Consider the following 13,072-nt stretch of genomic DNA (forward strand, 5'->3'; position numbering starts at 1 on the left):
TGGAAACGCGAAAAAAGATTATTCAGGATAAACTTCAATCTGAATTAGGTTTAATAGTGGATACTTCAAAATCTGGTTACAGAAACACAAATGATGGAAATACAGCAAGATGTTTTTTTCAAAATCCGAAAAAGTCAGCAGAAATTACAGGCAAGTGAAAACTTAAAATCGTCCTACATTTTTACGTATTACAGGAATAGACGAAGAAGTTATTTTTCGCTTTAGTATCATTTTGAAAGCATTATCTAGTGGTTGCGAGATCAATGTTTAATATATATTGCAAGGAAACTGCTAAAATATATATTAATCTTTATCCGTGGTATTACATGCCACCCACTGTTCATAAAATTTTAATCCATGGGTCACCTATAATACAAGAAGTTATACTTCCTATTGGACAGCTGTCTGAAGAAGCTCTAGAGGCTAGGCATAAAGATATTCGAAGATTTAGAGAATATCATAGTAGAAAAACTTCTAGATTAACTACTAATGAAGATATATTTAAACGATTACCAATACAGCACAGAACGTTGAAAAAACGTTGATGAGACGTTGCGACGTTGAAAATAGAAGTGCGGATGTTTTTTCTACGTAGAATATACAGGGTGAGTCATTTTAGTCTATGGATCCGAATATCTTCCAAATTACGGTATCTACAAAAAAATGGTTCAGATAAAAGTTGACCAGGATAGAGGGGGTCATTCAATTGTACCATTGGTTTTGACCTTGAGGTCAATTTTGAAGGTTACTTCAAGGTCACGATGGTTTTTTCCAATGGGACACCCTATTTTTGACTGCGGATTTCGAAAGAGCGGAAAATTTTACATCAAACTTGTCTTATGAAAAAATTGTTTTTGCGACCTTGGAAAGGTCAAAAATGAAGGTGAAATGTCTGAAAAACGATCTGGTGTACTTTTTCTGAAATGACGTGGTTTTCTGGGTAACACAAATGTGCATAATGCTTAAACAAAGTCAATGAATTGTAAAAGTGTAAATCACTTTAACTAGCTTGACCTTGAGGTCAATTTTCCTTTAGGGTGCTTGATTATCGTGAGTCCCCTTGCCTCTCACGTTGGGGTGCTTGATTATCGTGAGTCCCCTTGCCTCTCACGTCGGGGTGCTTGATTATCGTGAGTCCCCTTGCCTCTCACGTCGGGGTGCTTGATTATCGTGAGTCCCCTTGCCTCTCACTGACACTGTAATTTAAATGAATTACCCACGGAGTAATTGTTCAAAATTACCTCCGTTGGCTTCGAGGCATAACTGCAATCTGTTTTGAAAACTATCCACAGTTCTAAGCAGGGTAGCTCTAGGAATGGCTGCACAAGCTCTACGAATGCGGTCCATAAAATCATCTCTTGTGGTTGGTCGTTCAGCAAAAACAACATTTTTCAAGTATCCCCATAAAAAGAAATCAGGCGACGTCAGATCTGGTGAGCAAGGAGGCCATTCAACTGGACCCCTTCGTCCAATCCATCTGTCATTGTAACTGGCATTTAAAAAGGTACGTACAATGAGTGCATAATGCGGTGCAGCACCATCTTGTTGAAGCCACATTCTTGCTCTTGTTGCTAAGTCAACATCTTCTAATAAGCCTGGTAAGTGATCTCTTAGCAACGATAAGTAACTGTGTCTATCAACGTTCTCTTAAAAAAAATAAGGTCCAATCAAATAACCATTTACAATGCCGCACCACACCATAATACTCCATCGATTTTGATGATCTATTGGCCTATACCAGTGGGGATTAACATCTGACCAATAATGGCAGTTGTGTCTATTAAGTTGTCCGTCACTATAAAATTTAGCCTCATCTGAGAAAAGCACATACCTAAAAAAATTAGGATCATCGTGTAACATTTGTAAAGCCCACTGGCAAAAAGCAATACGCATCAGATGATGATTAGGCTGTAAAGCCTGCGTAAGAGTGATGTGGAAAGGGTGATAATTTAGAGCTCTTAAAATTCTAACAACAGTTCTTTGTGGTATACCTATTTCCCTTTCAATCTGGCGAGTACTAACATGAGGATTAAGGTGAACTATTGCTGAAATAGTTACAGCTCGCGCATCATTTTCGTCATATTCATGATGTTGACGTTGACGAACAAGATGTCCATTGCGAGCTCTTTGGACTAAACTACGTATTGTCATATCAGTTGGATGTCGCCTTTCAGGAAAACGTTGAGCGTAAAGCCTTGATGCTGCATTGTAATTGCTATGACACTCCCCTAAAACTAATATAATATCAACAATCTCATTAGGACTATAATCAGCCATTCTGGAAAGGTAACTTGTGAATGTAATTACCTACATACCCTGTATGTATGTTTGGAATTTTTAAATTTAAGCAACTTTAAATAGTAAATTTTTCAATTATGCAGAAGTGAGTAAGAAAGAAAAGGAATAAAACTCTATTATTATAACAATAATTATAAATCTTAAATCAAACGTAATTGTTTAGTTTTTTTCAATCGTTGATTATTAGCATTAGGTATCGGATACCTTACGTCCGCTTCTCCCGTAGTAGAAATGGATTTCCATTTATCCTTGATATGACCTTGATATGACCTTCAAAAGGTCAGGTCGAAAAACTAAAAAATCCCTATGCTCATGTAAAAAGTGCCATTGTTTAAGAGCCCATTGTCAAGAAACAGGTTCTGCGGTCAAAAATAGGGTTTACTGATCAAAAAATGCGTTATGAGCCTCAAACAACCTTGAAAATTGACCTCAAGGTCAAGCTAGTTAAAGTGATTTACACTTTTACAATTCATTGACTTTGTTTAAGCATTATGCACATTTGTGTTACCCAGAAAACCACGTCATTTCAGAAAAAGTACACCAGATCGTTTTTCAGACATTTCACCTTCATTTTTGACCTTTCCAAGGTCGCAAAAACAATTTTTTCATAAGACAAGTTTGATGTAAAATTTTCCGCTCTTTCGAAATCCGCAGTCAAAAATAGGGTGTCCCGTTAGAAAAAACCATCGTGACCTTGAAGTAACCTTCAAAGTTGACCTCAAGGTCAAAACCAATGATACAATTGAATGACCCCCTCTGTCCTGGTCAACTTTTATCTAAACTATTTTTTTGTAGATACCGTAATTTGGAAGATATTCGGATCCATAGACTAAAATGACTTACCCTGTATATTGATTTTTTTACATTGATTACAAAATTATGTCTTTTCAAAGATCCAAGATTGTTTCTAATCATCTTGTATATTCGTGGAAACAACGTCTCAACAATATTGATTAAACGTTGAAACAACGTCATTCAATGTTCACACAACGTTGCATTTTAATCTTCCATAAGATGTTGAAATATCAAGGAAAAATCAACAATTGCGAACATGTTTACATTATATCAAGGTTTCTGCAACGTTGATTCAATGTTTCTCAATGTTGTTGCAATATTGATATTGCTGCAATTCAACATTTTTTCAACATTGATTCAACATTACTATGCTGTATGGGTTATTACTTACTTCAGATCCTTTTATTTCATCTCTTCAAAAAGCTCCCAGAAAAGAAAATAACATTTCTGAGGATGTAAAAAACTTACTTTTGATGAGTGAGAAAACTGCGAAAGAATATTGTGAAATAGAGAAAATATTTGATTTGCAAGACAAAGACGAAGACAAATTAAAGTCTGATTAAATAGAATTTCTTTAAGAATTTATGTATATTAATATGCTTTTTAGTTTATATGTATCATAAAATATTAATATTTTTTATATATAACATATAGTGCGCACACACACACACACATACGTATGTATTAAAATATTACGTATGTATTAATATACGTATATATTAAAATATTACTACGTATCCAAGTATAAGTATATTCCAAAAAAACTATAAAGTAATTCTATTAGCATTTCTTTGTTTCTTATTAATTAATTTTTTGTAGAGATAGGATATTAAATAACTGATTGCAGTATTGTAATCAGTGACCTTAAAAACATATATGTACATAGTTTTATCATTTTATAATAACGATAATTATTTTTGGCCAGCTTACAAAGTTTAGACCACTGTGCATTGCTTCGCGCTTGCACTTGGTTTCGCGACACTACCATGTCGCTTGATATTTAAATCAAAATATATCATAATTTAGTCACATTGACATCATCTTTTTTACTGATTATTGAGATGTGTTCATTTGAACAATTAACTAATATTAAATTTGTAACTTTATAATTAGCGTGATTTTAATGGACTAAATTTAAGAAATGTGGGAAATGTCATTTAGATACGGAAAGCGTCGTTTGTAGAAATTCGTTAGATGTTTGTTCAGTAACTTGTAGTCAATTTTGGTTTGGAGACAGCAGGAATCTTTAGGAACAGGAAACGTCGGTGTAGCTCAGGAACTTGAAGTCATCGTTGTAGGAAGGCAGCAAGATCCATTAGTAACAGGAAAACGTCGTTATAGCTCAGGAACTTAAAATCGTCGTTATAGGGAGACAGTAAGGGCCAAAGAACAGGAATCTTCGATTTAATTCAGGAACTTGAAATCAATTCTTCAAGGAGAAATTCCATCTAAGCTTTCTAAAAGTTTTTGGAAAAGTGAAGAACGAACAGAAAACAAATGTTTTTTAATATGTTAGTAAACACGTTGTCATGACAAAGCGTATACTGTGAACCTCTGCAAATAAAACAAATTCGATCATATCGACTATAGCTTTTGTAGGCTTGTAACTTTACTATATTCGTGACAGTGACATGAAAACTTGTTATTGAAATTATTTTGTTTCCATACGGTCACAAGAACCTGGAGTCATAGAGACTTGCCGTTTAACCAAAAGGTTCCTCGCGGTCATAAGGACCTGGAGTCTTAGAGACTCGCCGTTGAACCTTAAAAGCCCGGACATAAATTTTAGTACTTTTCTTAAATTAAATATATTGAAAAAAGGATATTGTTTCAATGTTTCAAATTAATTCGCTTCTCAATGTTATCTCAGATCGTTCTTGAACATCATTCTACTGTCTATACAATTGCAATAAGATTTTAAGGCAGTATAAACATTTCGGAAACTAAAGAGATTCTTTTTAAGAACTTTTACTTATAATACAACATATAACTATTTTTATCACTTTTACATTATTTTTGCGTTATTTACTATCAATGACATTTAAGTGACAAATTATGTCATAATGACATCCTGTTGATCAACTTCAAATGATGTCATCATGACTTCTGTATTCAACTTGGGTAGTAGCTGTATCAGAAAAATTATCTAGTAGCTAGATACAAAAAAATAACTTGTAACTATAATTGGTATAAGTACTAGACAGTTCTGATATCTAATTTCTATTCAAGATTTATCGATTTTCTATCTCGTTACTGTGTAATCTTTTTCATCTAGCTATTGCCTTATAGAAATATCATACTAAGAATCATTAATTACTTATTATTCAGTATTTTTAATACTGAAAATAAGTAATTATCAATGATTCTTAGTATGATATTTCTATAAGGGTTATCTATGTAATTGATATAGTTACTAGATAGTCCTAACGTTCAAAAGACTGAGGACATTCAAAAGAGTAGGAATATTTAGCCAGACACGAGTTAGTAACTGGCTAGAAAAGTTATATAATCATTACTATCCAGCTACTAGTCTTGAAATCTGCTCTGCTAGATATATTTTTGCTCGGATAGTAGCATATATAAATAAACATCTTAAAGTCTTAAACAAAACATCTCAAAGACGCTTTAAAGTAATATCTCTAACACGTCTTAAATCAAAACAACAAATAAAACATCTTAAAGACGTCATAAAGATGTCTGTTTTGAAACGACTAAAAATTTTGAAACGTTTTTTAAACGTATTTAAAACGTCATATTGTTGTGTGAGTATGTCGTTTCTTGCTTCTCACATCACAAATTTGGTCGCATGGTCACATGGTTGCATCAAGGTACAAAAAGAGCTTTAAAGATACGATAAATAAATATTATTAAGGATTCATGTGTCTTTTATTTTGTTTCAATAATCTTTTATTTGTTTTATAAGATCAACATTGCAAATGCAATTAATTATATGTTATATTAATATATTAATTATACCTTATTGCAATTAATATTTTACTATAATTAATTTAATCTTATCATTGTATCGATTATCAGTAACCATCACGGCATTTTATATGTAAATTTCCCATTTCTCAGCATAACATAAAAGTTGCGAGTAACTAATAAGGATTATTGCACAGTCGAGATTTTTAAAGTCTAACTTGTCAAACTTGTTCAATAACGGAAGACTTTGCAACTTGATCCTAAGACTGAATCATTCTTTCATTTTTCGATCTTGTTGTCAGGATGCGGCACAGAATCCCACATATGATGACTGCCATCACCCTTCTTTGCTATGACAGACATTACGAGCTGTCGTGACGGTTGCTTCAAGTCGTACGCCCAGCCGATTTTCGCGAAGAAGTCGATGAACATCGTCGTGACGTTCAATTTGTAATCACCAAATTCAGCCCCTTTGTAGTCCCACGGGAACACGTGATGGTAATTATGCCAGCCTTCGCCCATCGCCAGAAAAGCGACCAGTTTGTTGTTCGTCGCTTTAATGCCCCTATGTTTAAAACAGTCTCTTTTAATATTTTGACTAAAGACTCCAGTTAATGAAAATGCATCTCTGGTGTCGAAATAATATTTTAAAAATAATCTTTTATATCGTTATAATAATGCGACAAAACAGGTATTAATTTTAGTCAATAAAAGTCGTACAAAAAGATCTCATTGCCTCAGCTAATCATTTACTGAAAACATGTTTGTTGTTAAAACTTTTGATACTGTTGCTACTACATTAGTTTTATAATTAAATATATGCTCGTTAGCAAATATATTTTTAGGTATTTATGCGAGATGTGTATGTGTGTGTACGCGTGTGGGTATGGGTGCGCGCACATGTATGTGTGCGTGTTTAACGTAACGGTATTCACTATATTTTTATTAATTATAATTATTGTAGAGGGAAAAGTTCTAAATGTAACTAATCAGTCTTTAAACGACAATAAGATGCAATAATAAAAAATCTAAAATGTCCTTTTCTCATGAAAAATCAAAGATATTTTTATTTAAAAAAAAAAATTAAAAAAAACTGTATTCTCTTTTTTATTCATATTGTTATAAAGAGAATCAAAACAAATTCAACAAATTCTTAATGTTATCTTACTTTCATTTCAACAGAGAAAAGGATAGTAAAATAATAATAAAGAATATTTTGAACAAGATATAATACACAAATATACAAAAACATAAATCAAAATATCTATTATAGTGAGTTCCCACTTAGAGCGCGTCACGCGTCGCGTCGTCCTTCGCGGACCAATCAAATCGTCCCATTTTATTAATTTTACGACGAATAAAATGCGACGATTTGATTGGTCTGCGAAGGACGACGCGACACATGACGTGCTAAGTGGGAACGCACTATAATAGATATTTCGATTTATGTTTAGGAGATTGCATTGAAAGCCACTGTTCACGTCTAGATGACTTTAGCTGTATATGTTATAGGCAGAGACATCTGTTACTTATATCATTTTGAAGTTTGAATATTTCCCACTAAAATTCAGTCACAGACGACATTCTTTGTTTACACGTGTGCTTATCTATAACCGAATTAAAATGGAACGCGAAAAGTTGTTTTTCCGATATGTACTTCTACACTACTTTAATTTGAAAAAAAATGCAGCTGAAACTCATCGATTGCTTGCGGAAACTTATGGTGAATCTACTCAATCGGAAAAAGTATATAGAGATTGATTTCGACGATTCAAAAGTGGTGATTATGACATTCACGACAAACAACGGCCAGATCAATCGAAAAAGTTCGAAGATGAACAATTGCAAGCTCTATTAGAAGAAAACCCTGCTCAAACATTCAAAGAATTGACTCAACAGCTCATAGTCGATAAATCAACGATTTTACAACGTTTGCAAGCCATGGAAAAGATCTAGAAAGAAGGAAGATGGCTACCACATGCCATGAATTGACCGAAAATGCTATTGCCAATCGTTTAAATCTCGATTTTTTTGCTTGCAAGATATAAAAAAAAGTTTCTTGTGGCGTATCGTAACTGGCGATGAAAAATGAATCTATTTCCTAATATAATAATGTAGATATATTACAGAACAAAATGCTACTCTAAACTAGAAATATAAGTTTTATTTACACGTTTAAAAAATACGCATTTAAATGTGGAAACTTGCAGAGTTAAACATGTACAATATAAAACAAAATTATATGTATATAAATGCGTACAAATTAATTATACGTTTTTACACACATAAACGTATAAAAATTATACATTTGGATTTCTAGTGTAAAAGGAATTTTAAAGACATCCTAATTTAAATATCTTTAAAACATTACTGCTTAAGAGCATCGTAAGTCTAAACTGCGAATTCGCAAGTCAGGCAAGCGGTCCGACAGCTGTTCGTCACGCTAAAACCGCGTGAGGACTCCTCGCGAAATTTCGCGAGCCGCGTGCGAGGTACGTGCTTCGCAATAAATACATTTTTCTTCATAAACTTCTTTAGCGAACGTTCTAGAAGGAACAAGCCTTTTTTCTATCTCCTAGGATCAACTAACCGTTGGCAGTCAGTCTCCGCTAAGAGCTCGAGTTGAAAAAAATATTGCGGTCTGCATTCCGCTTGCTTCTGCTTACTAATTGCAAATTGCGCGCAGTGGTCACTGCTTTTGCCCCGTGCGGGGCTCACTGCTTGCACTCAGTGTCTGCGTTTTTGCTTGCAACCGCGTTGCAGCTACAGCTGTAGTTACTAACAGGACTCGCTTTTATCTTTCGACTCACGCCGATCGCGGATGCGAATCGCCCTAAATCTATATTACTATAGTACTAATTGTTAACTAATAACTGTGATTTGTGAAATATACTTTATTAAAGCATTGTTAACTTTTTGAACTGCATCTTGTTGATCGACCTCTCAATCCTGCGACCTTCTTATCATTCACCGCGAAGCCAGCCAATCGCGCGCTCGCACGTTTTGTTTGTGCGTAGCTTGCTACTTAATCTCGTGAAGAATTATTATAAAATGTTTTACAGACATTTTAAACATTTCATAACGTTTTAAATTCGTCTATTAAAAACATTTTTAAGGCATTGTAACTTCTCTTATAATAATAATAAAATAAATTAATAATAATAAAATAATATAATAATAATAAAATAAGATTATATCAGCATCCTTGCGCGATTCTTATTGTTTAAAATTAATTCCTGTTGATTAAACGTCTGAAATGCCTAATGCAGTTTTTTTTATCATCAAATAACCCGTCTTTCAAACGCAGACTAATTACTCACGCGTCATACGGCTTCGAACCCCACATGTGAGACAAGCTACCGACGATGAATAAGAAATGATTGCCTAATACGTAGCGAAATATTTGTATGTAGATCGACCTGATCCAAGTTTCATTCCATCCATAAACCGGCACCATTGTCGGTAGCACCAAGCAAAAAATAGGTTTAAGTATCATGAAATACCTGATAACAGAACGTACAATATAAACTAGAAAAAATTAATAAAGCTTGCTAAGATATCCGACGTTTTTTTTTTCTTTTTTTCACTGAAGCCGAATAACTCATCATTTGAAAAGATTCTCCATATCTAAAAAGTCACGATGACGACAGAAACACAATGAAGTTGACTATTCAAACAGAGTCGATAATTTAATTTGATATAATCGCGTGTTTTATTTTGCAGTTCACCTGTCAGATATAAAACTCTCAGAATAGCTATCGACGATCCCGTTTTTTTCCTTGTTTTTACGAGAGATAAACTTACTTATCGACAAACACAATAATAGGATCTGCCAGTATGTCGCTCATATCAATCTCACGACCTTCTCGAATCACTTCTGGTTTCTTTTTCATCATCAACCAGCCCATGTGAGAGAAGAAGAACCCACGATTACTGTTGTGCGGATCCGCGTCTGTGTCCGGATATTTGTGATGCACCCGATGATTTCGCACCCAATCGAAAACCCTAAGCTACAAAAAGAGAATACCATGGGAGACGATTTTTTTGTCATATCTCTCCCTCTATCACTAATTCTTATCTCATTTTGAACTTGAGGGGAGTTCTTTCCCCGGGCACATACAAAATATCTACCCACGTAGAAATTGCTAAGCTAGTTGAATTGACCAAACATTGGTCCAATATCGGCGGCCAAGTGTCGGCAACCAATCTTGTCCCGGTACCAGTAGACGATCTGGCTATATAACGAGCCATCATAAAATATAGATCCCAGATATCCCCCTTTACCTAGTAAAGGCTGTAAGACAGGTTAAGCTTTGGCTTCGATACAGACCCAGTATTGAGTTACAGATAATGCCAATGTTCGAGGATATTTGACACTAAGTATAGGTCTCGTAATATAATTGTACATTATATTATTATGAACAAAAAGTTGTGTAACATTTTATAAACAGTCATGCAAGTTTTTGAATTAATGATTAAGTAAGACGATTATATATATACACACACGCACGCGCACACACACAAGCACACACACACATACACACGACGGCTGTATGATAAGTACCCGTGTTTGAGAAGGAAACGCATCTTTTTTTTTTATTTATTTCTAAATATTATTTCCTTTTAGCTCGATATATTTAGTCCAGCGATATTCCAACTTTTTTAAGCCATTCAAAAAATATGATTTGTCGAACTCCGCAAAATAGGTCTCTGTTTCGGCGATGACTTCCTCGTTTGACATGAATCGCTTCCCGCTAAGCCATTTTTTCATGTTTGGAAACAAATAAAAATCGCAGGGAGTCAAATCTGGAGAATAGGGTAGACAGCAATTCGTAGCGTAATTCGACCAGTTTTGCTGTGGCGATTGCGGGCGAGTGAGCTGGTGCGTTGTCATGGTGAAAGAGCATTTTTCGCCAAATGGGACCATTTTCTCTTCAATTCAGCATCGAATAGACCCAATAAATTAGCATACTGCCCCGTGATTGTCCTTCCTTTCTCCAAATAGTTGGTGAAAATAATGCCTCGCGAATCCCAAAAAACGGTGGTCATTCGACCTTTCCGGTCAACCTTTCCGGCCGATGGAACCGTTTTCGCTTTCATTGATTGTTCTTTCGTTTCTGGCGTGTAGTGATGGATCCATGTTTCGTCAACAGTCACGAAACGTCGCAGAAACTCTTTCGGATTGCGCTTAAACATCTCCAAACAGTGCTTCGAAGTTGTCATGCGATTCTGTTTGTGTTCCACTGTAAACAAACGCGGCACTCATCTCGCCGATAGCTTTCTCATGTTCAATTTTTTGTGTAGGATATTTTGTACGCGTTCAATTAAGATGCTTACAATGTCATCTCTCTGATCTTCACCCGGCAGTCTGCTAACACGATGTCATGGATTTTGTTGACCATATCCTCCGCAGTCACCTCAATTGGACGGCCTGGCCGCTCTTCATAAAAAGCGGATGTTCGGCTACGCTTGAATTCATTGAACCAATATCTGATGGAATATATATATATATATATATATATATATATATATATATATATATATATATATATATATATATATATATATATATATATATATATATATATATATATATATATATATATATATATATATATATATATATATATATATATATATATATATATATATATATATATATATATATATATACAGGGTGAGCCATTTTAATCGACGGATCCAAATTGCTCCTAAAATACACCAGCTACAAAAAAATGGTTAAGACAAGAATTATAGAGGACAACAGAGATCATTTTACCGTGCTAATAATTTTGATCTTCAGATCGATTTTCAAGGTCATTCGAAGGTCAAAGTCATTTTTTAAAATTAGAATCCCTATTTTTAACACCGGATTTGAAAAGAGCAGAAAATTTTACGTTAAAAATGATATTTAGATTTTTTTTCTGAGTCCAAGAAAGTCAAATTAAGAACTTGGAAGATGTTAATTCAATACTTTTAGCGTTACCCGGAAACAACGACGTGGACGTAGTAAATTTTGTTTTCTTTGAGGTGCTTGATTATCGTGAGTCCCCTTGCCTCTCACATCTGGGGTGCTTGATTATCGTGAGTCCCCTTGTCTCTCACCATAACTGCTATTTATCATAATTACCCACGGAGTAATTGTTCAAAGTTGCCTCCATTTGCTTCAAGGCACAAGTGTTTGTTTTTACTTTTAAAATTTTATTTATTACGCCTTATTAATGATCATATCAAAGTGAGATTATTGCGCATCAATTGCGGAAATGGAATGACAACGTTTCGCAACTTTTCTTCTATTAGTATTTGTTAGTACCGCGAAACACTTATCATGCATAAAAATCTTTAAAATTGACATTAACAGCTTCTAAGTTGTTTTTAATCATTTAAAATTTGACCTTCTTGGACTCAGAAAAAAAATCTAAATATCATTTTTAACGTAAAATTTTTTGTTCTTTTCGAATCCGGTGTCAAAAATAGGGGTTCTAATTTAAAAAATGACTTTGACCTTCGAATGACCTTAAAAATCGATCTGAAGGTCAAAATTATTAGCATGGTAAAATGATCCCCGTTATCCTCTACAATTCTTGTCTTAACCATTTTTTTTATAGCTGGCGTATTTTAGGAGCAATTTGGATCCGTCGATTAAAATGGCTCACACTGTATATATACAGGGTGAGTCATTTTAGTCTATGGATCCGAATATCTTCCAAATTACGGTATCTACAAAAAAATGGTTTAGATAAAAGTTGACCAGAACAGAGGGGGTCATTCAATTGTACCATTGGTTTTGACCTTGAGGTCAATTTTTAAGGTTACTTCAAGGTCAAGATGGTTTTTTTTAACGGGACACCCTATTTTTGACTGCGGATTTCGAAAGAGCGAAAAATTTTACATCAAACTTGTCTTATGAAAAAATTGTTTTTGCGACCTTGGAAAGGTAAAAAATGAAGGTGAAATGTCTGAAAAACGATCTGGTGTACATTTTCTGAAATGACTTGGTTTTTTGGGTAACACAAATGTGCATAATGCTTAAACAAAGTCAATGAATTGTAAA

At 34.1% G+C, this 13,072-nt stretch overlaps 2 protein-coding genes across 3 annotated transcripts in view; both read right to left on the bottom strand.

Annotated features, from left to right (window-relative positions):
* Nucleotides 1-1,683: 1,683 nt before the first annotated feature.
* LOC116850355 lies at nt 1,684-2,312 on the bottom strand. Of its 2 annotated transcripts, none has more exons than XM_032828560.1 (2): nt 2,023-2,312; nt 1,684-1,831 (listed from the first exon to the last, which is right to left on the bottom strand). In XM_032828560.1, exons 1-2 carry the CDS (start codon nt 2,275-2,277, stop codon nt 1,811-1,813), a joined length of 276 nt encoding a protein of 91 aa, XP_032684451.1. In that variant the 5' UTR covers nt 2,278-2,312; the 3' UTR covers nt 1,684-1,810. The 2 variants fall into 2 exon arrangements, with proteins under 2 accessions (XP_032684451.1, XP_032684450.1); XM_032828559.1 differs by having other exon boundaries at nt 1,687-1,831; nt 1,992-2,312.
* A 3,705-nt stretch (nt 2,313-6,017) lies between these two features.
* Nucleotides 6,018-13,072, bottom strand: part of LOC116850347 (acyl-CoA Delta(11) desaturase-like) — a 179,621-nt gene continuing 172,566 nt past the window's right edge. The window contains exons 5-7 of the mRNA XM_032828537.1: nt 9,823-10,028; nt 9,339-9,521; nt 6,018-6,583 (exon numbers count right to left, since the gene is read on the bottom strand). Of these exons, the coding sequence (XP_032684428.1) occupies nt 6,298-6,583; nt 9,339-9,521; nt 9,823-10,028 (675 nt within the window). The 3' untranslated portion in view covers nt 6,018-6,297. The remainder of the gene's footprint in view (nt 6,584-9,338; nt 9,522-9,822; nt 10,029-13,072) is intronic.

Source organism: Odontomachus brunneus, unplaced genomic scaffold (genome assembly GCF_010583005.1).
Source record: "Odontomachus brunneus isolate Ranch 3 - 2012 unplaced genomic scaffold, Obru_v1 Obru_scaffold_143, whole genome shotgun sequence".
In the NCBI taxonomy this organism is placed as follows: Eukaryota; Metazoa; Arthropoda; class Insecta; order Hymenoptera; family Formicidae; genus Odontomachus; species Odontomachus brunneus.

Excerpts from the sequence above, each read along its gene's own strand:
- LOC116850355 (XM_032828559.1), bottom strand. The coding sequence starts at position 2,277 with ATGGCTGATTATAGTCCTAATGAGATTGTTGATATTATATTAGTTTTA. Across the intron at positions 1,832-1,991 it reads CCAGATTGAAAGGGAAATAG|GTATGTGCTTTTCTCAGATG; the intron begins GTATACCACAAA and ends TAATTTTTTTAG.